The sequence below is a fragment of the Bufo gargarizans genome, chromosome 8 (assembly GCF_014858855.1).
Source record: "Bufo gargarizans isolate SCDJY-AF-19 chromosome 8, ASM1485885v1, whole genome shotgun sequence".
Lineage (NCBI taxonomy): Eukaryota > Metazoa > Chordata > Amphibia > Anura > Bufonidae > Bufo > Bufo gargarizans.
This window is the reverse complement of record NC_058087.1, coordinates 188,184,455-188,210,153: the sequence shown is the minus strand read 5'-3', so window position 1 is coordinate 188,210,153 and position 25,699 is coordinate 188,184,455. Positions and strand designations below refer to the sequence as shown.

General features: G+C 45.7%; 1 protein-coding gene across 1 annotated transcript; it reads left to right on the top strand.

Annotated features, from left to right (window-relative positions):
• The first annotated feature begins 54 nt into the window (after positions 1-54).
• LOC122945518 (cytochrome P450 2K6-like) lies at positions 55-24,673 on the top strand. The gene is made up of 5 exons (XM_044304582.1): positions 55-78; positions 1,672-1,813; positions 2,882-3,069; positions 3,237-3,378; positions 23,815-24,673. Exons 1-5 carry the CDS (start codon positions 55-57, stop codon positions 24,000-24,002), a joined length of 684 nt encoding a protein of 227 aa, XP_044160517.1. The 3' UTR covers positions 24,003-24,673.
• Positions 24,674-25,699: the final 1,026 nt, after the last annotated feature.

Here is a 25,699-nt window from a genome sequence, read left to right as displayed (position 1 = left end):
GTCGGCCTCGATTGGTGGATCCACCGTATCGTTTAGAATAGGAGTTTGTGTCAGATGAATCAGGCTCCGAGGAGGAAGGTCCGTCCCTTGTCCAGATTAGACATTAACTACCTCCCCTTAACCATATATTATTGTACTCCAGGGCACTTCCTCATTCAATCCTATTTTTATTTTCATTTTACCATTATATTGCGAGGCTACCCAAAGTTGAATGAACCTCTCCTCTGTCTGGGTGCCGGGGCCTAAATATATGCCAATGGACTGTTCCAATGTTGGGTGACGTGAAGCCTGATTCTCTGCTATGACATGCAGACTAATTCTCTGCTGACATGAAGCCAGATCCTCTGTTACGGGACCTCTCTCCTCTGCCTGGGTGCTGGGCCTAAATATCTGACAATGGACTGTTGCATTGGTGGCTGACGTGAAGCCTGATACTCTGCTATGATATGAAGACTGATTCTCTGCTGACATGAAGCCAGATTGTCTGTTACGGGACCTCTCTCCCCTGCCTGGGTGCTGGGCCTAAATTTATGAAAATGGACTGTTGCAGTGGTGGGTGACGTGAAGCCTGGATCTCTGCTATGATATGAAGACTGATTCTCTGCTGACGTGAAGCCAGATTGTCTGTTACGGGACCTCTCTCCTCTGCCTGGGTGCTGGGCCTAAATTTATGAAAATGGACTGTTGCAGTGGTGGGTGACGTGAAGCCTGATTCTCTGCTATGACATGAAGACTGATTCTCTGCTGACATGAAGCCAGATTGTCTGTTACGGGACCTCTCTCCTCTGCCTGGGTGCTGGGCCTAAATATCTGACAATGGACTGTTGCATTGGTGGCTGACGTGAAGCCTGATTCTCTGCTATGATATGAAGACTGATTCTCTGCCGACATGAAGCCAGATTGTCTGTTACGGGACCTCTCTCCCCTGCCTGGGTGCTGGGCCTAAATTTATGAAAATGGACTGTTGCAGTGGTGGGTGACGTGAAGCCTGATTCTCTGCTATGACATGAAGACTGATTCTCTGCTGACATGAAGCCAGATTGTCTGTTACGGGACCTCTCTCCTCTGCCTGGGTGCTGGGCCTAAATTTATGAAAATGGACTGTTGCAGTGGTGGGTGACGTGAAGCCTGATTCTCTGCTATGACATGAAGACTGATTCTCTGCTGACATGAAGCCAGATTCTCTGTTACGGGACCTCTCTCCTCTGCCTGGGTGCCGGGGCCTAAATATCTGAGAATGGACTGTTCCAGTGGTGGGTGACGTGAAGCCAGATTCTCTGCTATGGGACCTCTCTCCAATTGATTTTGGTTAATTTTTATTTATTTAATTTTTATTTTAATTCATTTCCCTATCCACATTTGTTTGCATGGGGTTTACCTACATGTTGCTGCCTTTTGCAGCCCTCTAGCCCTTTCCTGGGCTGTTTTACAGCCTTTTTAGTGCCGAAAAGTTCGGGTCCCCATTGACTTCAATGGGGTTTGGGTTCGGGACGAAGTTCGGATCGGGTTCGGATCCCGAACCCGAACATTTTCGGGAAGTTCGGCCGAACTTCTCGAACCCGAACATCCAGGTGTCCGCTCAACTCTAATAGGGATTACTGGTAATCATAATGAGGCGAAGCGGCAATGCTGTGCGTAACCTGTGGAATTTTTAATGTCATGTGATTTCAGGAGTCAACAAAACCTGATACCTATTTTCATGATGAAAATCTGTACAATTCATTCCTCGATCTCTTCAATGCTGGTACTGAAACTACAGCTACAACAATCCGTTGGGGAATTTTGTTGATGATGAAGTATCCGGAAATTCAAAGTAATTGTTGCTAGCTAGTAATTGTTGATAATTGGTTATTACATGTAGGTGCAGCAATTGTCCCCATTTTTATTTCTAACACTGTAAGACTGTAAATGAAGGACGCTGAACACTCTCCAAATGACAACCTTGAGAAGAGCACCCCTTTTTTAGACTTAAGTTCCATAATATTCTTTGTAACTAGATTGACTATCTTCTTTGTGAGAACCATCCCTCTAGGAGACATTTATCAATTGATTTCTGGGTGGTCATCTCAAATTGACTATTTTCATGTTCGTTCACAAATGACTGTTTGGAAAGAGGACATTGAAGTGTAGATTTTCCCCATTTTTTTGTATTTCAAATGTCCCAGGTCATCGCTGTATACAATGGAGATATGTCTGTTTTTGGTGGAGCATTACAATAAATATAAATTAACAGCCACTCTCCAGAAGTCTAGTAACTTGAAATGCTATGCTAAACCGAAGAAAGGCATCCAGGCACCTTTTTCAACTTTTCTGAACAGTACGAAGGAAGAAAGATGTCAATCATCAGTGCCAGTTGAAGCCACATGTTCATGAACACAAGGACTCCTTTGTATTAAGAGGAGTACATGCTGAACTGGTCACTAGTAATTTCAGCAAAATGAGTGGGTCAACTCAAGCCAGTGACACAGCATTTGAAGTAGGGTCTCTGACATCAGTTTTTGTTGCCCTCAGATAGGGCTACGTAAAACTGGTGACATACTCCCTTTAATTATATCAATTCCTGCAGACTAATTTTTTTTTAGACCTTTGTTGTAGATAATAGATGATTATATAACGTAATAGGCATTCTTTAAAATAGGTTTAAATAATTCAAAATATTTAGGCACTACAGCCAAAAAGATCTGCAGAAACAAGGAGTAACAAGAATGTCTACATGTGAGGGAACTAAATAAGGTGAAAGCCTATCCCTTAATAAAGCAATCCCCATGTTATAGGACATACAAGTCGGAGTGAATTATTTTTATCTGTCAATTGAATTGTATGGGCAAGTTTGAGTTACGCAGATTATCCTGTAATTCATTTTTTTTTTTTTGCTTTACAGAGAAAATACAAGATGAAATTAAAATGCATATTAAACCAGGACAATTGCCAGCAGTAGAGGATAGGAAAAAAATGCCTTATACTGATGCAGTAATACATGAAGTACAGAGATTTGACAATATTCTTCCTCAGAGCCTGTCACATGCCCCTTCAACTGATATGTATTTTCGAGGATACTGCATCCCAAAAGTGAGTTAAGCAAACTTAGTTTTAAGTAAACATACTTTTCTAAGCAAGTATGCATTAAAGTGCAATGAAAGGGATCGCAATGGGGTCTGTTTAGAACCCAATAATAACATAAAGAATGTTGAAATGTATAAAGTAAAAAAATATATCTGAGGATTTATTGTTCACAGGGTACAGAGGTTATTCCATTACTGACATCAGTTCTCAATGACAAGACTCAATGGAAAACACCCTATGATTTTAATCCCAATCACTTTTTGGATAAAGATGGGAAGTTTGTCCGAAATGATGCATTTATGCCTTTCTCAACAGGTTGGTATTAAGAACACCTAAAATACTAAAGCACATAATTCTACATGTTAATTAACTCTCTCTGAGCAGTTGATTATAATCACCAAGGAAATAATATATTCAATGTGCATTGCTGATGTCACAACCTCCCCTAAACTTCACAAACTTTGTGTTATGTCCTATACAGATACTTAGCCTATTTATCTTATTCAGGCACACCTTAACATTATTCAGCCATGTAACATGGCCTACAGTTAGAGTTGAGCGAACACCTGGATGTTCGGGTTCGAGAAGTTCGGCCGAACATCCCGGAAATGTTCGGGTTCGGGATCCGAACCCGATCCGAACTTCGTCCCGAACCCGAACCCCATTGAAGTCAATGGGGACCCGAACTTTTCGGCACTAAAAAGGCTGTAAAACAGCCCAGGAAAGAGCTAGAGGGCTGCAAAAGGCAGCAACATGTAGGTAAATCCCCTGCAAACAAATGTGGATAGGGAAATGAATTAAAATAAAAATTAAATAAATAAAAATTAACCAAAATCAATTGGAGAGAGGTTCCATAGCAGAGAATCTGGCTTCCCGTCACCCACCACTGGAACAGTCCATTCTCAGATATTTAGGCCCCGGCACCCAGGCAGAGGAGAGAGGTCCCGTAACAGACAATCTGGCTTCATGTCAGCAGAGAATTAGTCTGCATGTCATAGCAGAGAATGAGGCTTCACGTCAGCCACCACTGCAACAGTCCATTGGCATATATTTAGGCCCAGCACCCAGGCAGAGGAGAGAGGTCCCGTAACAGACAATCTGGCTTCATGTCAGCAGAGAATCAGTCTGCATGTCATAGCAGAGAATCAGGCTTCACGTCACCCACCACTGCAACAGTCCATTGTCATAAATTTAGGCCCAGCACTAGTGTTGAGCGGCATGTCCCATATTCAAATTCGCGAAATTTTGTGAATATTCGAAAGAATATTCGTAAAATATTCGCGATTATTCAAATTCGTTATTATTTCGCATATGCGATAATTCGAATTTTCGCATCGCATAATACATATGCTATGCAAAATTCACATGTGCGCTAATGAAATCGCCTTACGAAGATTCGCAACTCAATTCAATCATTAATGTATGAATGCAATGCCCTTTGCCTCTGTTCTGGGACAAGTGTAGATATTCGCATGTGCGCTAATAAAATCGCCTTACGAAGATTCGCACCTCAATCACTTTCTAGGGAATGTGAGACTTTTGGGAATCAATCGAGATACAGTGGGGGGTGATGACAGTAGTTGACAGAGTACAGATCAATGTAATCTGTAAGGTGGAAAGTAAAATAAAAAATACGAATTTTCGTTAATCGAATTTTACGAAGTTCTACGTATTCGCGAATATGGTGCTATACTATATGAATGCACAGGCCTTTGCCTCTCTGTTCTGGGGACAAGTGTAGATATTTGCATTTGCGTTAATAAAATCGCCTTACGAAGATTCGCAGCTCAATTCAATCACTAATGTATGAATGCAAAGCCCTTTGCCTCTGTTCTGGGACAAGTGTAGATATTCGCATGTGCGCTAATAAAATCGCCTTACGAAGATTCGCAACTCAATTCACTAATGTATGAATGCAAAGCCCTTTGCCTCTGTTCTGGGACGTGCCGATATTCGCATGTGCGCTAATAAAATCGCCTTACGAAGATTCGCGCCTCAATCACTTTCTGTGTACTGTAATTTTGTGGGGGGGGGGGGGAAAAACAGAAAACGAATATTCGCCTCAATCACTTTCTGTGTACTGTAATTTTGTGGGGGGGGGGGGAAAAACAAAAAACGAATATTCGTTTTTACGAATATATAGCACTATATTCGAAATATTCGCGAAATCGCGAAGTTGCGATATTCGCGAAAAAAATTTGCTTTTCGAATATTCGCGCTCAACACTACCCAGCACCCAGGCAGAGGAGAGAGGTCCCGTAACAGAGAATCTGGCTTCATGTCAGCAGAGAATCAGTCTGCATGTCATAGCAGAGAATGAGGCTTCACGTCAGCCACCACTGCAACAGTCCATTGGCATATATTTAGGCCCAGCACCCAGGCAGAGGAGGGAGGTCCCGTAACAGAGAATCTGTCTTCATGTCAGCAGAGAATTAGTCTGCATGTCATAGCAGAGAATGAGGCTTCACGTCAGCCACCACTGCAACAGTCCATTGGCATATATTTAGGCCCAGCACACACACAGGCAGAGGAGAGAGGTCCCGTAACAGACAATCTGGCTTCATGTCAGCAGAGAATCAGTCTGCATGTCATAGCAGAGAATGAGGCTTCACGTCAGCCACCACTGCAACAGTCCATTGGCATATATTTAGGCCCAGCACACACACAGGCAGAGGAGAGAGGTCCCGTAACAGACAATCTGGCTTCATGTCAGCAGAGAATCAGTCTGCATGTCATAGCAGAGAATGAGGCTTCACGTCAGCCACCACTGCAACAGTCCATTGGCATATATTTAGGCCCAGCACACACACAGGCAGAGGAGAGAGGTCCCGTAACAGAGAATCTGGCTTCATGTCAGCAGAGAATCAGTCTGCATGTCATAGCAGAGAATGAGGCTTCACGTCAGCCACCACTGCAACAGTCCATTGGCATATATTTAGGCCCAGCACACACACAGGCAGAGGAGAGAGGTCCCGTAACAGAGAATCTGGCTTCATGTCAGCAGAGAATCAGTCTGCATGTCATAGCAGAGAATGAGGCTTCACGTCAGCCACCACTGCAACAGTCCATTGGCATATATTTAGGCCCAGCACACACACAGGCAGAGGAGAGAGGTCCCGTAACAGAGGATCTGGCTTCATGTCAGCAGAGAATCAGTCTGCATGTCATAGCAGAGAATCAGGCTTCACGTCAGCCACCACTGCAACAGTCCATTGTCATAAATTTAGGCCCAGCACCCAGGCAGAGGAGAGAGGTCCCGTAACAGAGAATCTGGCTTCATGTCAGCAGAGAATCAGTCTTCATATCATAGCAGAGAATCAGGCTTCACGTCACCCACCACTGTAAGAGTCAATTTTCATAAATTTAGGCCCAGAACCCAGGCAGAGGAGAAAGGTCCCGTAACAGACAATCTGGCTTCATGTCAGCAGAGAATCAGTCTTCATATCATAGCAGAGAATCAGGCTTCACGTCACCCACCACTGTAAGAGTCAATTTTCATAAATTTAGGCCCAGAACCCAGGCAGAGGAGAAAGGTCCCGTAACAGACAATCTGGCTTCATGTCAGCAGAGAATCAGTCTTCATATCATAGCAGAGAATCAGGCTTCACGTCACCCACCACTGTAAGAGTCAATTTTCATAAATTTAGGCCCAGAACCCAGGCAGAGGAGAAAGGTCCCGTAACAGACAATCTGGCTTCATGTCAGCAGAGAATCAGTCTTCATATCATAGCAGAGAATCAGGCTTCACGTCACCCACCACTGCAACAGTCCATTGGCATATATTTAGGCCTAGCACACAGGCAGAGCAGAGAGGTCCCGTAACAGACAATCTGGCTTCATGTCAGCAGAGAATTAGTCTGCATGTCATAGCAGAGAATCAGGCTTCATGTCAGCCACCACTGCAACAGTCCATTGGCATATATTTAGGCCCAGCACACACACAGGCAGAGGAGAGAGGTCCCGTAACAGAGAATCTGGCTTCATGTCAGCAGAGAATCAGTCTGCATGTCAAAGCAGAGAATGAGGCTTCACGTCAGCCACCACTGCAACAGTCCATTGGCATATATTTAGGCCCAGCACACACACAGGCAGAGGAGAGAGGTCCCGTAACAGAGAATCTGGCTTCATGTCAGCAGAGAATCAGTCTGCATGTCATAGCAGAGAATGAGGCTTCACGTCAGCCACCACTGCAACAGTCCATTGGCATATATTTAGGCCCAGCACACACACAGGCAGAGGAGAGAGGTCCCGTAACAGAGGATCTGGCTTCATGTCAGCAGAGAATCAGTCTGCATGTCATAGCAGAGAATCAGGCTTCACGTCAGCCACCACTGCAACAGTCCATTGTCATAAATTTAGGCCCAGCACCCAGGCAGAGGAGAGAGGTCCCGTAACAGAGAATCTGGCTTCATGTCAGCAGAGAATCAGTCTTCATATCATAGCAGAGAATCAGGCTTCACGTCACCCACCACTGTAAGAGTCAATTTTCATAAATTTAGGCCCAGAACCCAGGCAGAGGAGAAAGGTCCCGTAACAGACAATCTGGCTTCATGTCAGCAGAGAATCAGTCTTCATATCATAGCAGAGAATCAGGCTTCACGTCACCCACCACTGTAAGAGTCAATTTTCATAAATTTAGGCCCAGAACCCAGGCAGAGGAGAAAGGTCCCGTAACAGACAATCTGGCTTCATGTCAGCAGAGAATCAGTCTTCATATCATAGCAGAGAATCAGGCTTCACGTCACCCACCACTGTAAGAGTCAATTTTCATAAATTTAGGCCCAGAACCCAGGCAGAGGAGAAAGGTCCCGTAACAGACAATCTGGCTTCATGTCAGCAGAGAATCAGTCTTCATATCATAGCAGAGAATCAGGCTTCACGTCACCCACCACTGCAACAGTCCATTGGCATATATTTAGGCCTAGCACACAGGCAGAGCAGAGAGGTCCCGTAACAGACAATCTGGCTTCATGTCAGCAGAGAATTAGTCTGCATGTCATAGCAGAGAATCAGGCTTCATGTCAGCCACCACTGCAACAGTCCATTGGCATATATTTAGGCCTAGCACACAGGCAGAGGAGAGGTTCATTCAACTTTGGGTAGCATCGCAATATAATGGTAAAATGAAAATAAAAATAGGATTGAATGAGGAAGTGCCCTGGAGTCCAATAATATATGGTTATGGGGAGGTAGTTAATGTCTAATCTGGACAAGGGACGGACAGGTCCTGTGGGATCCATGCCTGGTTCATTTTTATGAACGTCAGCTTGTCCACATTGGCTGTAGACAGGCGGCTGCGTTTGTCTGTAATGACGCCCCCTGCCGTGCTGAATACACGTTCAGACAAAACGCTGGCTGCCGGGCAGGCCAGCACCTCCAAGGCATAAAAGGCTAGCTCTGGCCACGTGGACAATTTAGAGACCCAGAAGTTGAATGGGGCCGAACCATCAGTCAGTACGTGGAGGGGTGTGCACACGTACTGTTCCACCATGTTAGTGAAATGTTGCCTCCTGCTAACACGTTGCGTATCAGGTGGTGGTGCAGTTAGCTGTGGCGTGTTGACAAAACTTTTCCACATCTCTGCCATGCTAACCCTGCCCTCAGAGGAGCTGGCCGTGACACAGCTGCCTTGGCGACCTCTTGCTCCTCCTCTGCCTTGGCCTTGGGCTTCCACTTGTTCCCCTGTGACATTTGGGAATGCTCTCAGTAGCGCGTCTACCAACGTGCGCTTGTACTCGCGCATCTTCCTATCACGCTCCAGTGCAGGAAGTAAGGTGGGCACATTGTCTTTGTAGCGTGGATCCAGCAGGGTGGCAACCCAGTAGTCCGCACAGGTTAAAATGTGGGCAACTCTGCTGTCGTTGCGCAGGCACTGCAGCATGTAGTCGCTCATGTGTGCCAGGCTGCCCAGGGATAAGGACAAGCTGTCCTCTGTGGGAGGCGTATCGTCATCGTCCTGCCTTTCCCCCCAGCCACGCACCAGTGATGGACCCGAGCTGCGTTGGGTGCCACCCCGCTGTGACCATGCTTCATCCTCATCCTCCTCCACCTCCTCCTCATCCTCGTCCTCCTCGTCCTCCAGTAGTGGGCCCTGGCTGGCCACATTTGTACCTGGCCTCTGCTGTTGCCAAAAACCTCCCTCTGAGTCACTTCGAAGAGACTGGCCTGAAAGTGCTAAAAATGACCCCTCTTCCTCCTCCTCCTCCTCCTCCTCCTGGGCCACCTCCTCTTCCATCATCGCCCTAAGTGTTTTCTCAAGGAGACATAGAAGTGGTATTGTAACGCTGATAACGGTGTCATCGCCACTGGCCATGTTGGTGGAGTACTCGAAACAGCGCAACAGGGCACACAGGTCTCGCATGGAGGCCCAGTCATTGGTGGTGAAGTGGTGCTGTTCTGTAGTGCGACTGACCCGTGCGTGCTGCAGCTGAAACTCCACTATGGCCTGCTGCTGCTCGCACAGTCTGTCCAGCATGTGCAAGGTGGAGTTCCACCTGGTGGGCACGTCGCATATGAGGCGGTGAGCGGGAAGGCCGAAGTTACGCTGTAGCGCAGACAGGCGAGCAGCAGCAGGATGTGAACGCCGGAAGCGCGAACAGACGGCCCGCACTTTATGCAGCAGCTCTGACATGTCGGGGTAGTTGTGAATGAACTTCTGCACCACCAAATTCAGCACATGCGCCAAGCAAGGGATGTGCGTCAAATTGGCTAGTCCCAGAGCTGCAACGAGATTTCGCCCATTATCACACACCACCAGGCCGGGCTTGAGGCTCACCGGCAGCAACCACTCGTCGGTCTGTTGTTCAATACCCCGCCACAACTCCTGTGCGGTGTGAGGCCTGTCCCCCAAACATATGAGTTTCAGAATGGCCTGCTGACGTTTACCCCGGGCTGTGCTGAAGTTGGTGGTGAAGGTGTGTGGCTGACTGGATGAGCAGGTGGAAGAAGAGGAGGAGGAAGCCGAGAAGGAGGAGGTGGCAACAGGAGGCAAAGAATGTTGCCCTGCGATCCTTGGCGGCGGAAGGACGTGCGCCAAACAGCTCTCCGCCTGGGGCCCAGCTGCCACTACATTTACCCAGTGTGCAGTTAGGGAGATATAGCGTCCCTGGCCGTGCTTACTGGTCCACGTATCTGTGGTTAGGTGGACCTTGCCACAGATGGCGTTGCGCAGTGCACACTTGATTTTATGGGATACTTGGTTGTGCAGGGAAGGCACGGCTCTCTTGGAGAAGTAGTGCCGGCTGGGAACAACATACTGTGGGACAGCAAGCGACATGAGCTGTTTGAAGCTGTCTGTGTCCACCAGCCTAAATGACAGCATTTCATAGGCCAGTAGTTTAGAAATGCTGGCATTCAGGGCCAGGGATCGAGGGTGGCTAGGTGGGAATTTACGCTTTCTATCAAATGTTTGTGAGATGGAGAGCTGAACGCTGGCGTGTGACATGGTTGAGACGCTTGGTGACGGAGGTGGTGGTGGTGGTGTTGGTGGTACATCCCCTGTTTGCTGGGCGGCAGGTGCCAACGTTCCTCCAGAGGCGGAGGAAGAGGCCGAGGCGGCAGCAGCAGAATAGGCCGAGGCGGCAGCAGCAGAAGAGGTAGCAGGGGGAGCCTGAGTGACTTCCTTGGTTTTAAGGTGTTTACTCCACTGCAGTTCATGCTTTGCATGCAGGTGCCTGGTCATGCAGGTTGTGCTCAGGTTCAGAACGTTAATGCCTCGCTTCAGGCTCTGATGGCACAGCGTGCAAACCACTCGGGTCTTGTCGTCAGCACATTGTTTGAAGAAGTGCCATGCCAGGGAACTCCTTGAAGCTGCCTTTGGGGTGCTCGGTCCCAGATGGCGGCGGTCAGTAGCAGGCGGAGTCTCTTGGCGGCGGGTGTTCTGCTTTTGCCCACTGCTCCCTCTTTTGCTACGCTGTTGGCTCGGTCTCACCACTGCCTCTTCCTCCGAACTGTGAAAGTCAGTGGCACGACCTTCATTCCATGTGGGGTCTAGGACCTCATCGTCCCCTGCATCGTCTTCCACCCAGTCTTGATCCCTGACCTCCTGTTCAGTCTGCACACTGCAGAAAGACGCAGCAGTTGGCACCTGTGTTTCGTCATCATCAGAGACGTGCTGAGGTGGTATTCCCATGTCCTCATCATCAGGAAACATAAGTGGTTGTGCGTCAGTGCATTCTATGTCTTTCACCGCTGGGGAAGGGCTAGGTGGATGCCCTTGGGAAACCCTGCCAGCGGAGTCTTCAAACAGCATAAGAGACTGCTGCATAACTTGAGGCTGAGACAGTTTCCCTGGTATGCATGGGGGTGATGTGACAGACTGATGGGGTTGGTTTTCAGGCGCCATCTGTGCGCTTTCTGCAGAAGACTGGGTGGGAGATAATGTGAACGTGCTGGATCCACTGTCGGCCACCCAATTGACTAATGCCTGTACCTGCTCAGGCCTTACCATCCTTAGAACGGCATTGGGCCCCACCATATATCGCTGTAAATTCTGGCGGCTACTGGGACCTGAGGTAGTTGGTACACTAGGACGTGTGGATGTGGCAGAACGGCCACGTCCTCTCCCAGCACCAGAGGGTCCACTAACACCACCACGACCATGTCCACGTCCGCGTCCCTTACTAGATGTTTTTCTCATTGTTATGGTTCACCACAACAACAAATATATTATTTGGCCCAATGTATTGTATTCAAATTCAGCGGGATATAAATTTGAGGCCTAGTATTTAGGCGCTGGGTGACCGGTATGGATTTAGTGACAGAATTAGACTTGGAAATGCCCAGAAGCGTGTGTGTGAAGTTATTCTGAATGACCCAATGTGCACCTTGAATATTATATACCCTTTTTGGGATAGATTTCAAATAGCTCTGATATAGCAGAAACCACTAAATTATGAAATTGCTAAATTGGGAATTGTACTTCAACCCAGAACAAAAAATGTGCTTTGACGGACACTAAATAACTTTCCCAGCTACAACAGGACAACGGTAACGAGAGATTTAGAGGGATTTAAATTTGAGGCCTAGTATTTAGGCGCTGGGTGACAGGTATGGGTTTAGTGACAGAATTAGACTTGGAAATACACAGTAGCGGGTGTGTGTGAAGTTATTCTGAATGACCCAATGTGCACCTTGAATATTATATACCCTTTTAGGGATAGATTTCAAATAGCTCTGATATAGCAGAAACCACTAAATTATGAAATTGCTAAATTGGGAATTGTACTTCAACCCAGAACAAAAAATGTGCTTTGACGGGCACTAAATAACTTTCCCAGCTACAACAGGACAACGGTAACGAGAGATTTAGAGGGATTTAAATTTGAGGCCTAGTATTTAGGCGCTGGGTGACAGGTATGGGTTTAGTGACAGAATTAGACTTGGAAATACACAGTAGCGGGTGTGTGTGAAGTTATTCTGAATGACCCTATGTGCACCTTCAATATTATATACCCTTTTATGGATAGATTTCAAATAGCTCTGATATAGCAGAAACCACTAAATTATGAAATTGCTAAATTGGGAATTGTACTTCAACCCAGAACAAAAAATGTGCTTTGACGGGCACTAAATAACTTTCCCAGCTACAACAGGACAACGGTAACGAGAGATTTAGAGGGATTTAAATTTGAGGCCTAGTATTTAGGCGCTGGGTGACAGGTATGGGTTTAGTGACAGAATTAGACTTGGAAATACACAGTAGCGGGTGTGTGTGAAGTTATTCTGAATGACCCTATGTGCACCTTCAATATTATATACCCTTTTATGGATAGATTTCAAATAGCTCTGATATAGCAGAAACCACTAAATTATGAAATTGCTAAATTGGGAATTGTACTTCAACCCAGAACAAAAAATGTGCTTTGACGGACACTAAATAACTTTCCCAGCTACAACAGGACAACGGTAACGAGAGATTTAGAGGGATTTAAATTTGAGGCCTAGTATTTAGGCGCTGGGTGACAGGTATGGGTTTAGTGACAGAATTAGACTTGGAAATACACAGTAGCGGGTGTGTGTGAAGTTATTCTGAATGACCCTATGTGCACCTTCAATATTATATACCCTTTTATGGATAGATTTCAAATAGCTCTGATATAGCAGAAACCACTAAATTATGAAATTGCTAAATTGGGAATTGTACTTCAACCCAGAACAAAAAATGTGCTTTGACGGACACTAAATAACTTTCCCAGCTACAACAGGACAACGGTAACGAGAGATTTAGAGGGATTTAAATTTGAGGCCTAGTATTTAGGCGCTGGGTGACAGGTATGGGTTTAGTGACAGAATTAGACTTGGAAATACACAGTAGCGGGTGTGTGTGAAGTTATTCTGAATGACCCAATGTGCACCTTGAATATTATATACCCTTTTAGGGATAGATTTCAAATAGCTCTGATATAGCAGAAACCACTAAATTATGAAATTGCTAAATTGGGAATTGTACTTCAACCCAGAACAAAAAATGTGCTTTGACGGGCACTAAATAACTTTCCCAGCTACAACAGGACAACGGTAACGAGAGATTTAGAGGGATTTAAATTTGAGGCCTAGTATTTAGGCGCTGGGTGACAGGTATGGGTTTAGTGACAGAATTAGACTTGGAAATACACAGTAGCGGGTGTGTGTGAAGTTATTCTGAATGACCCTATGTGCACCTTCAATATTATATACCCTTTTATGGATAGATTTCAAATAGCTCTGATATAGCAGAAACCACTAAATTATGAAATTGCTAAATTGGGAATTGTACTTCAACCCAGAACAAAAAATGTGCTTTGACGGGCACTAAATAACTTTCCCAGCTACAACAGGACAACGGTAACGAGAGATTTAGAGGGATTTAAATTTGAGGCCTAGTATTTAGGCGCTGGGTGACAGGTATGGGTTTAGTGACAGAATTAGACTTGGAAATACACAGTAGCGGGTGTGTGTGAAGTTATTCTGAATGACCCTATGTGCACCTTCAATATTATATACCCTTTTATGGATAGATTTCAAATAGCTCTGATATAGCAGAAACCACTAAATTATGAAATTGCTAAATTGGGAATTGTACTTCAACCCAGAACAAAAAATGTGCTTTGACGGACACTAAATAACTTTCCCAGCTACAACAGGACAACGGTAACGAGAGATTTAGAGGGATTTAAATTTGAGGCCTAGTATTTAGGCGCTGGGTGACAGGTATGGGTTTAGTGACAGAATTAGACTTGGAAATACACAGTAGCGGGTGTGTGTGAAGTTATTCTGAATGACCCTATGTGCACCTTCAATATTATATACCCTTTTATGGATAGATTTCAAATAGCTCTGATATAGCAGAAACCACTAAATTATGAAATTGCTAAATTGGGAATTGTACTTCAACCCAGAACAAAAAATGTGCTTTGACGGGCACTAAATAACTTTCCCAGCTACAACAGGACAACGGTAACGAGAGATTTAGAGGGATTTAAATTTGAGGCCTAGTATTTAGGCGCTGGGTGACAGGTATGGGTTTAGTGACAGAATTAGACTTGGAAATACACAGTAGCGGGTGTGTGTGAAGTTATTCTGAATGACCCTATGTGCACCTTCAATATTATATACCCTTTTATGGATAGATTTCAAATAGCTCTGATATAGCAGAAACCACTAAATTATGAAATTGCTAAATTGGGAATTGTACTTCAACCCAGAACAAAAAATGTGCTTTGACGGGCACTAAATAACTTTCCCAGCTACAACAGGACAACGGTAACGAGAGATTTAGAGGGATTTAAATTTGAGGCCTAGTATTTAGGCGCTGGGTGACAGGTATGGGTTTAGTGACAGAATTAGACTTGGAAATACACAGTAGCGGGTGTGTGTGAAGTTATTCTGAATGACCCTATGTGCACCTTCAATATTATATACCCTTTTATGGATAGATTTCAAATAGCTCTGATATAGCAGAAACCACTAAATTATGAAATTGCTAAATTGGGAATTGTACTTCAACCCAGAACAAAAAATGTGCTTTGACGGACACTAAATATCTTGCCCAGCAACAACAGTACAGCGGTGGGTAACGAGAGATTTAGAGGGAATTAAATTTGAGGCCTAGTATTTAGGCGCTGGGTCACCGGTATGGATTTAGTGACAGAATTAGACTTGGAATTACACAGTAGCGGGTGTGTGTGAAGTTATTCTGAATGACCCTATGTGCACCTTCAATATTATATACCCTTTTATGGATAGATTTCAAATAGCTCTGATATAGCAGAAACCACTAAATTATGAAATTGCTAAATTGGGAATTGTACTTCAACCCAGAACAAAAAATGTGCTTTGACGGACACTAAATATCTTGCCCAGCAACAACAGTACAGCGGTGGGTAACGAGAGATTTAGAGGGAATTAAATTTGAGGCCTAGTATTTAGGCGCTGGGTCACCGGTATGGATTTAGTGACAGAATTAGACTTGGAAATACACAGTAGCGGGTGTGTGTGAAGTTATTCTGAATGACCCTATGTGCACCTTCAATATTATATACCCTTTTATGGATAGATTTCAAATAGCTCTGATATAGCAGGAACCACTAAATTATGAAATTGCTAAATTGGGAATTGTACTTCAACCCAGAACAAAAAATGTGCTTTGACGGGCACTAAATAACTTTCCCAGCTACAACAGGACAACGGTAACGAGAGATTTAGAGGGATTTAAATTTGAGGCCTAGTATTTAGGCGCTGGGTGACAGGTATGGGTTTAGTGACAGAATTAGACTTGGAAATACACAGTAGCGGGTGTGTGTGAAGTTATTCTGAATGACCCTATGTGCACCTTCAATATTATATACCCTTTTTGGGATAGATTTCAAATAGCTCTGATATAGCAGGAACCACTAAATTATGAAATTGCTAAATTGGGAATTGTATTTCAACCCAGAACAAGAAATGTGCTTGAACGGACACTAAATAACTCGCCCAGCTACAGCACTAGGGACAGATTTAGCTGGATATAAATTTGAGGCCTAGTATTTAGGCGCTGGGTGACCGGTATGGATTTAGTGACAGAATTAGACTGGGATATGGCCAAAAAATGAACAGACTATTGCTGGTTAAATGCACTTGGTGTGACAGCTTCACCCTGATGTAGGCTTTAGCCAAAAAACAACCACACCATTGAGGGTTAAATGCACTTGGTGACAGGCGCAGCTTGCCCCTGATTTTGTATATGGCCAAAAAATGAACAGACTATTGCTGGTTAAATGCACTTGGTGTGACAGCTTCACCCTGATGTAGGCTTTAGCCAAAAAACAACCACACCATTGAGGGTTAAATGCACTTGGTGACAGGCGCAGCTTGCCCCTGATTTTGTATATGGCCAAAAAATGAACAGACTATTGCTGGTTAAATGCACTTGGTGTGACAGCTTCACCCTGATGTAGGCTTTAGCCAAAAAACAACCACACCATTGAGGGTTAAATGCACTTGGTGACAGGCGCAGCTTGCCCCTGATTTTGTATATGGCCAAAAAATGAACAGACTATTGCTGGTTAAATGCACTTGGTGTGACAGCTTCACCCTGATGTAGGCTTTAGCCAAAAAACAACCACACCATTGAGGGTTAAATGCACTTGGTCGCAGCTTGTGCTGGCGCACCACAAGACACAAAATGGCCGCCGATCAACCCAGAAAAATGAGACTGACAAACGGTCTGTGCAGCCTAAAAACAGTGAGCAATTGAGGATCAGCAGCTCAATGGTCCACAGCTGCAGATCGATCAGTTAATCAAGTCCTTTGGAGGAGTTAATCTGCCTAATCTCGCCCTACTGTCGCAGCCGCAACCTCTCCCTACGCTAATCAGAGCAGAGTGACGGGCGGCGCTATGTGACTCCAGCTTAAATAGAGGCTGGGTCACATGGTGCTCTGGCCAATCACAGCCATGCCAATAGTAGGCATGGCTGTGATGGCCTCTTGGGGCAAGTAGTATGACGCTTGTTGATTGGCTGCTTTGCAGCCTTTCAAAAAGCGCCAAGAAAGCGTCACAAAAGCGCGAAGAAAGCGACGAACACCGAACCCGAACCCGGACTTTTACGAAAATGTCCGGGTTCGGGTCCGTGTCACGGACACCCCAAAATTCGGTACGAACCCGAACTATACAGTTCGAGTTCGCTCATCCCTACCTACAGTGTATGTCTCTGAGTCTAGAGTAACTGTCTCAGGGTAAAAATTTGCTGCCTGGGTAAATACCCTGACCAAGCCAGAGTTTGTGTCCCCATTACACTGTACATACTCAACCCCAAGTGGTTTCCTTAACCTTTTACAATTATTTCACTTTCCAATGACAAATCCATAGTTCAAAATACCTTCAAATGCTGAGAGCTCATACCCTTATGAACTCCTACTCTTGAAGATCATCATCAGCAACCATGGGGACGATGTCTGGATGCATCTTGGACTCCCAGGTCGCTGCTGGGAACTATGTTGTCCGAGTTGTACGCCACTTTTACAGACTGACAAAAATAAGCACAATTTTACCCCCTCAATTGTATATAAAGTGCAAGTGCTGCAATAAAATTACAAGCAAGAGGCACTCTGAAACATCCTGAATATCACATAAAGGAGGGTATCATTCACATTGTGGTATAATTTTTCAGGTAGTGAGACTCCTGCACTCATAAAGCCTCTGCACTAAGTGAAAGGGCTGCCAAAAATTACAAGGAACTGGCAATCCAATACACCCTTTGTTACACATAAAGGAGGGCATCATACACACCCTTGAAACATTATGATTGATGGCCTGCTGGTGACCCTCAAAAACATTTTGAGCAAGGGCCTGCTGATCTGACCATCTAAAACCTTAGGGGCAAGTACCTGCTGCCGCACTGGTGACTCTAGATAACTTTGCATGTCCCCATGATGGCGACGATCCATTCGGATATCTGCTCTATCAACTTTCGATGTTCTTTTCTACGCCTACCATGGTGATCACGGGTAATGGGGAATTGATGCCGGAGAGGGAGTTTGAGAAAGGGATACCACATTCAAGGAAGGTCAATGGCTGAAATCTGATTGGGTGCAGAGGGTGGGTCAAGTTATTAAAGCAGAAACATCAAAGGAAGGCAGCAGGCGCGCAGCAATTACCCACTCGCGACTCGAGGAGGTAGTGACAATAAATAACAATACAGGACTCTTAAGATGCCCTGTTATTGGAGTGAGTAATAACAAATTACAGGGAATATCACTGCGGTATTTTGGATGAGGAAACGTTTTACAGGAGAGGCCCTGCTGCCGCTTTGTTGACTCTAGATAACTTCTGCCTGATCGCACGTCCCTTAGACGTCGACGATCCATTTGGACATCTTCCCTATCAACTTTCGATGTTCTTTTATGCGCCTAACATGGTGACCACCGGTAACGGGAAACCATTGTTCGATTTCAGAGAGGGAGCCTGATAAACGTCTACGGCTACTTCTTCAAAGCAAGGCAGCATGAGCTGCTGGCCTGCATGTGAGCTGACCCAGTAAAAGATTCAAGTTGCGGGCCTGCAGGAGAGCTGAACCAGTAAAAGATTTTAGTTGCGGGCCTGCTGGTGAGCTGAGTTAGAACTGACAAACCCAACTTGAATTTGATAGCTCCATTAATCTACAGGTGACGGTGATACAGCTCCACATTGTTTGCATCTGCATCTTTCTAAGAAATCTGTGGTCTTAGTCTTTTATCCAGACTCAGTCATTGTGCCACTATATGGCCTCCTCATGCTGCCATCTCCACAGCATGTCACCTTGCCACTCATTTTTATCACCATGCTGCTGCTGCTTAAAAGGCCTTAAACTGATCACCAGGCCCACAATTTAATTAAGGTTTTGTAATCGATAAACCCAACTTTTTGAATGGGGCTCTATCCCACAGTAATTTTTTAGCGACCCCTTTCTTTCATGCTGCCCCCATTCATGTGGCTAGTAAAGATCGCTCTCTCAGACCAGGGCTGGCAGCTGTTCCATCAGTTTTATACACTGTCTATACTGTCACTGTATGTAATTTCATTGTGTAATACTGTTGAGGGGGACCTGACCAAATCCTTTAGTCCTCCTCCTCCTGCTTCCCCTATAGCTACGGCCCTGGTCTGCATTAATCTGCAGGTGACCGTCATGCAGCTCCACAGATTGTTTTCATCTGCATCTTTCTAAACAATCTGTGGCCTCAGTCTTATCCAGACTCAGTCATTGTGCCACTATGTGGCCTCCTCGTGCTGCCATCTCCACACCATGTCACCTTGCCACTCATTTTTTATCACCATACTGCTGCTGATGCAGCTTAAAAGGGCTTAAAGTGATCACCAGGCCCACAATCTAATTAAGGTTTTATGCACAAAACCAAAGTAAAAAAATGATTTTATAGCAAAAATTGATTGAAAACATTCTTTTCTGTATATTTACTTGTATATAAAATGCAAGTCCTGCCAAAAATTACAATGAAGAGGCATTCCAATACAACCTGTATATCACATAAAGGAGGGCCTCATTCACATTGAGATGCAGGCCTGCAGGTTAACTGACCCTGTAAAAGATTTAAGTTGCGGGCCTGCAGGTGAGCTGACCAAGTAAAAGATTTTAGGTGCGTGCCTGCAGGTGAGCTGACCCTGTAAAACATTATATTCGAGGGCCTGCTGTTGAGCCGACCCTATAAAACATTAGTGGAGGAGGGCCTGCTGGTGAGCTGACCCTGTAAAACATTATATGTGATGGCCTGCTGCTGAGCTGACCCTCTAAAACATTAGGGACGAGGGCCTGTTGCTGAACTGACCCTCTAAAACATTATGGGCGAGGGCCTGCTGCTAAGCTGACCCTCTAAAACATTAGGGGCGAGGGCCTGCTGGTGAGCTGACCCTATAAAAAATTGAGTTGAGGGCCTGCAGTTGAGCTGACCCTATTAAAAAAAATTGAGTGGAGGGAATATATACAATCTGGATGAGGAGGAGTAGGAGGAGGAGAAAACAAGATTCAACCATATACTCTTTTTTTTGTGGTGGAAAAGGTGCATGGGAATACACTACAGTAGATTGAGTACATTATAAAGGATAGATTGAAATTGCCTTTATGTTCATCATCAGCTCAGCTGTCCTCTGGTGGAGTTGAGAAGTCAGGGGCGATCCAGGCACCCTGTCAGCATTGCCAGTGGACAAGCGGATACACTTATCTGTTATAATGCCACCAGCAGCACTAAATACACGCTCAGACAAAACGCTGGTGGCAGGGCAGGAAAGCACCTCCAAGGCAGAGCTAAGTTCGTGCCATGTGTCCAGCTTGGACACCCAGGCCGCGCTTCAGGGTGAGGTTGCTGGCAGGTTGTCATTAAAGTGTCCCATGCCTTGGAGAGTGTTGCCCTGCCTTTGTTGGAACTGCTGTGTGTTCCCATTGTCTCCTTTCCTCGGCCGGCTAAGGAAGTACAGACTCTGCCGCCAGCATTGTCAGATGGAACATTTTGGAGCAATTTTCCAACAGGGATCTATTGGTATTGCACCATTTTGCTCATTCTCTCAACCAGAGGAATGAGAGATGAGAAGTTCTCTTTGTAACGGGGGTCGAGAAGGGTGAACACCCAATAATCCATGTTATCTAAAATGCGTATAACTCGAGGGTCACTGGAAAGGCAGCCTAACATGAAGTCAGCCATGTGTGCCAGAGTACCAACAGGCAAGACGTCAATGTCGACATCAGGATGTCTCTCAATCTAATTAAGGTTCTGTAGCAGAGGCAACTGTGCTGTGAAGAAGAACTGAGGGTGGGCTGCCTATCACCCTGTGTAATGTCCTCCCCCATTTCCTCGTCTGCCACATTCAGAGTGTCGTCCTTAATTGTGAGCAGCGATTGAGTAGACACAGCAGTGGGAAGGTTACGCCGATAATAGCGTTATCGCCACTAACCATCTGTGTGGATTCATCAAAGTTTTTTAAAACCTCACAGAGGTCTGACATTAATGCCCACTCCTCGCTTGTGAATAGTGGTAGTTGACTCGAAAGGCGATGACCATGTTGCAGCTGCTATTCCACAACTGCCCTCTGCTGCTTACAAAGCCTGGCCAACATGTGGAGTTCCAGCGGCGTGCTCATGTTGCACAACAGTTGGTGAGCTGGAAGCCGCAAGTGCTGCTGCAGCGTTGACAGACCTGCTGAAGCTGTGGATGACTTGCGGAAATGGCCACACATGCGGCGCGCCTTCACTAGTAGCTCTGGCAATTTGGGGTAGGGTTTGATAAACCGCTGAACCACTGAGTTTTTAGACATGGGCTGGGCATGGGATGTGTGTCAGGTTGCCGAGCTCCAAAGCCACCACCAAGTTACGGCTATTGTCAGACACAACCATGCCTGGTTGTAGGTTGAGTTGTGAGAGCCACAGGTTGGTCTGGTCCCTTACACCCTGCCACAGCTCTGTGGTGGTGTGCTGTTTGTCCCCTAAACAGATCAACTTCAGCACGGCCTGTTGACGCTTACCCACAGCAGTGCTACACTGCTTCCAGCTAGTGACTGATGGCTGACTGCTGCTGGAGGTGGAAGTGGAGACGGAGGAGGAGGAGAAGTGGGGGTTGGAGGCAGTAATACAGCTTCTGGCGGAGACCCTGATGAATGTAGCACCCGCAATCCTGGGCACGGGTAGCACCTGTGCCATCCCAGGGTACAACTCACTCCCGGCCTCCACAACATTTACCCAGTTTGTGATCAGGGAAATGTAGCATCCCTGGCCACCAGGACTTGAACATGTGTCCGTGGTTAATTGGTCCTTCCGAGAAACTGCGTTGGTCAGGGCACAGGTGATGTTCTGGTACACATGAAAAATAGTAGTAGCTGGCGACTGCGAACCGAGGGCCGGCTGCCGGCATCAGGCTGCGAAAAGCCTCAGTGTCCACAAGCCTAAATGGCACAATTTCAAGGGCCAGTAATTTAGAAAGTTGTGGATTTAGTGCTATGGCCTGTGGGTGGGTTTGGGTATTTGCGCTTGCTTTCAAATGACTTTATGATGTTATGGACATTTGGACGCTGCTCTTGGACTGGGAAGTGGATATTGTTGCTGATGGTTCATGCGAAGGTCTAGGTGCAGGGCGAGGGGCATCCGGGCCTTCGACAGGGGATTGGCCAACAGTGCGTAACATAGGGGAAAAGGAGGCAGTGGTGTGACCCGCAGACCCAGATCGTGGACCCAGGCGTTTGGCCCACTTGTTAGGGTGCTTGGATGCCATGTGGCGGATCATGCTGCTGGTGGTGAGGTTGCTAGCGTTCACGTCCCAGCTTATTTTGGTACAGCACAGGTTGCAAACTACCACTTGTCATCTGCACTTTCCTCAAAAAAGCTCCATACTGCGGAACAACTACCCCTTGGCAAGGTAGATATACGCATGGCGGTGCTCGGTGTAACGGTTGCGGGCCTGTTTGGTGTGGGCCGACTTCTCCCTTTTGCAACCCCACTGCCTCTTCCAGCCTGTTGCGGTGCTGCAGATCCCACCCCCTCTGTACTGCTGTCCTCTCTCAGCTTTTAACCTTCTCATGTTGGGTCAGTGACCTTATCGTCAACCACCTCCTTTTCCACTTCTTGACTCTGCTCATCCTCCTGACTTGACCTAACCACAACCCCAGTGATTGGTAACTGTAGCTCATCATTATCCACCTCATGAACGAATGATTGCCGTTCACCACCGTCATCTTCTTGAGGCTGTGAAGGCTCAAGAGGTTGGGAATCAGGGCATAATATCTCAGGTCCCTCTTCAAGCATGCTGGGCACGAGGGCCAAAATTAATAGTGGTGCAGGATAGAGCTACTCGGAAAATCTGAGTGTGGGATCACTCGTTTGGCTAGCCTTTCCATGGTGAAAGGAAGGATGATCAAAGAGAGGATTGACCAGACTCTTGACTAAAGAGACTGGACTTGGTGGAAGAGAGGGTGGTGCTTAACCGACTGGAAGCATTATCTTCAGCAATCCAACCGGCAAACTGTTTGCACTGGTCCGACTTGGACAGTGTTGAAATGCGCTGCCCAGCTAAGTTGGACATGAAGCTGGGTATGGTGGATGTTAATTTTTTTTCTGGTGCCTTGGCAGCAGGCACAGTTTCATTGCGCCCAGGGCCTCTGCGTGCACCTTCAGCATCAGGCCCACTTCCCCGTCCCTTAGTGCTTGCCTTCTTCTTATTAATGGTTTTGTCACTAGTTTTGTCACTGTTTAATTTTTTTTCCCTATATCTGGGCCTGACAACCACACAATGTATTGAAGCGCAGATCACACGATTCACGTATTACACCGTTGACAGCAAAAATGTGGATTATAGGGGAAAAAAATATTATTTTTACTAATATTCTTCCTATCTCTGCCCTTGACACACAGAAGGTATTGCTGCACAGATGTGTCACAAGTCACTGCAGACATCTTCTATATAGCAAAAAAATCACTATTTCGAAAGTATCAAAAATAAATTGAGTAGAAATTTGCACAATAGCCAGTAGCCCAACATGGCTACTGGCATTACAGTGATGGCAGTACTTACCTGCACGTTTATTGGCTGCTTTAGCAGCCGCTAAACGCGCGGAGAGGAGACTCGAGCATGCCGCTCGAGCACATGTGGTACTTGGCCGAGTACCACCATGTGCCAAGCATAGCGATGCTGGTGCTCACTCATCACTAATCTTAATATTTTATCCAATATACTCAATTACTGCAAGACAGTACTATTTTGGACAAATGATCATTTCAGCACCTTTAATTCTTTACACATTACATTTTTTTTCTACAGGAAAAAGAGCTTGTGCTGGAGAAAGCTTGGCCAAAATGGAACTTTTCCTGTTCTTCACTGGACTTCTTCAAGCATTTACTTTCTATCCACCACCAGGAGTTTCCAGAGAAGATTTAACTCTCAAGCCCGATGTTGGATTCACATTAGCCCCTACAAAATATATGACACGTGCCAAGCTGAACTACTAGTGTAGTTTGGACACAACTATCAACACAGAGGCTAACGTTGGTGTTGATTATATTTTAAAGCAGTTTTCTGTGACCCAATGGGTATTGATTGCAAAGCCACTATAATTACACATGACACATTACACAGTATTATACTCACATTACCATTCTGAAGGTGCATGGATCAGCCTGCCAGGAACCTTGTAATGGGATGTTTCTCTTTTTAAAATCCAGCTTATGTTGATCACCTCATTTTCCAGGTTTCCAACATGGGCTATGGAAGAGATGTCACTTCCTCTGTGGACAGGGTCAGAACTATTCCTCTCTTTGGCATATGTGCAAACTCCTGAAACCACCTCATCTGCACATAAACCAGGGGAGGAAATGCTATGTCTTCTTCCACAGCAGAAGTTATGTCGCATCCATAGTGATAGAGATTTGGATATCATTCTTGATCAGTGTTGAGGATCTCATGATATTAATTGGAAATCATTACAACATGGCGCTGGCACCTAGGTGTTAACATAGTTTACATACCAAAGTTTGTAAAATAATGCACAATGCTCAGATGCCAAGTGTTATCTCTTTTTAGCCAATGAAACAATGGCATGAGCCTCAGTAGAGGAACACCGTCTCTGATGATATAAAAACTGCTTAACTTCCTGTAATAAATGAGAACTGCTTTGACTCTGCCTGGTGTCCGCGAGGTTTATTCCATGCATGCAAAATCCTAGGGTTAAACCAATTTGGAACAGTAGAGCAAATATATTTGGCTTTGACTGAAAGCAGCTTTAACAGTTTGGCACCCAATGTGGGGCTCGAGAGAATGTAACACTGGTAGCCGACGTAGATGACCTCTGAGACCTAATGAAAGGCACTTGAGGAGGGGACCGCAGCCCCAAGAGAAGCTAAGAAAACTTGTTTATCTTGCCTACCTCTCGTTGCTTTGTTTTGTTATGTCACAGCTGTCTGTTCTGCTGGACGATGGTTACACGGCTAGTAGCAGCTTCGGCTGATGTTAAAATATCGAGTCCCTAGAACCTTAGACTGAGAAGGAAAATTTGCTCTACTGTGGGTACTTCTTTTCAGGTTTTTTTTTGTGTAAGGCACTATCACGGTTAAGGCAGAGCAACAGAAATCCCCTGGCAGGGGGGAAAGCTCAAGGGGGACTACTATAAACTTCTGCCTCAATTGGCAGATGGATTAGTCTCGGGGAGCTCTGGGAGGGGACTACAATACATTTCTGCCTTGATTGGCAGAGGAATTAGTCCCGGGGACTACAATAAATTGATGCCTGAACTGGGAAATCTCTAGAGACCCTCCATAGGCGTTGGCAGATGGATTAGTCTCAGCTGGCAGACCAGATGTGGGAGCCAGGGACAATATTTTGCCAGTAACGGAGAGCTATTCTTGTTGGTAAGGGGGTAAAGGTGGCATCTGTTTTTGTCTTATATATTTGTTGATTGTGTATCTCCCCTGAGAGGAAGAACTGTCAAGAGTTGAGTCCGATTGTGACTGCCATCCCTCTCAGAGAGTGTTGTGTATTGTCTGTCTCTGTACCATGGGAGATACCGTGTCTCTGTTGCCCGGTGAATATACCGCCCTGCAGCTGGTGGCTGAGGTGTATGAAGGGAGACAGCGGGGGCTGAAGCTGTGAGTGGAGTGACATCACAATATTGGAATGTGTGATAGTGAGTACAATATCTGCAATACTAAGA

Coding starts and splice junctions, on each gene's coding strand:
- LOC122945518 (XM_044304582.1), top strand. CDS start 55: ATGAATCAGGCTCCGAGGAGGAAG. Junction 79..1,671: donor ATCAGGCTCCGAGGAGGAAG/GTCCGTCCCTTG, acceptor ATGTGATTTCAG/GAGTCAACAAAACCTGATAC. Junction 3,070..3,236: donor GAGGATACTGCATCCCAAAA/GTGAGTTAAGCA, acceptor TATTGTTCACAG/GGTACAGAGGTTATTCCATT.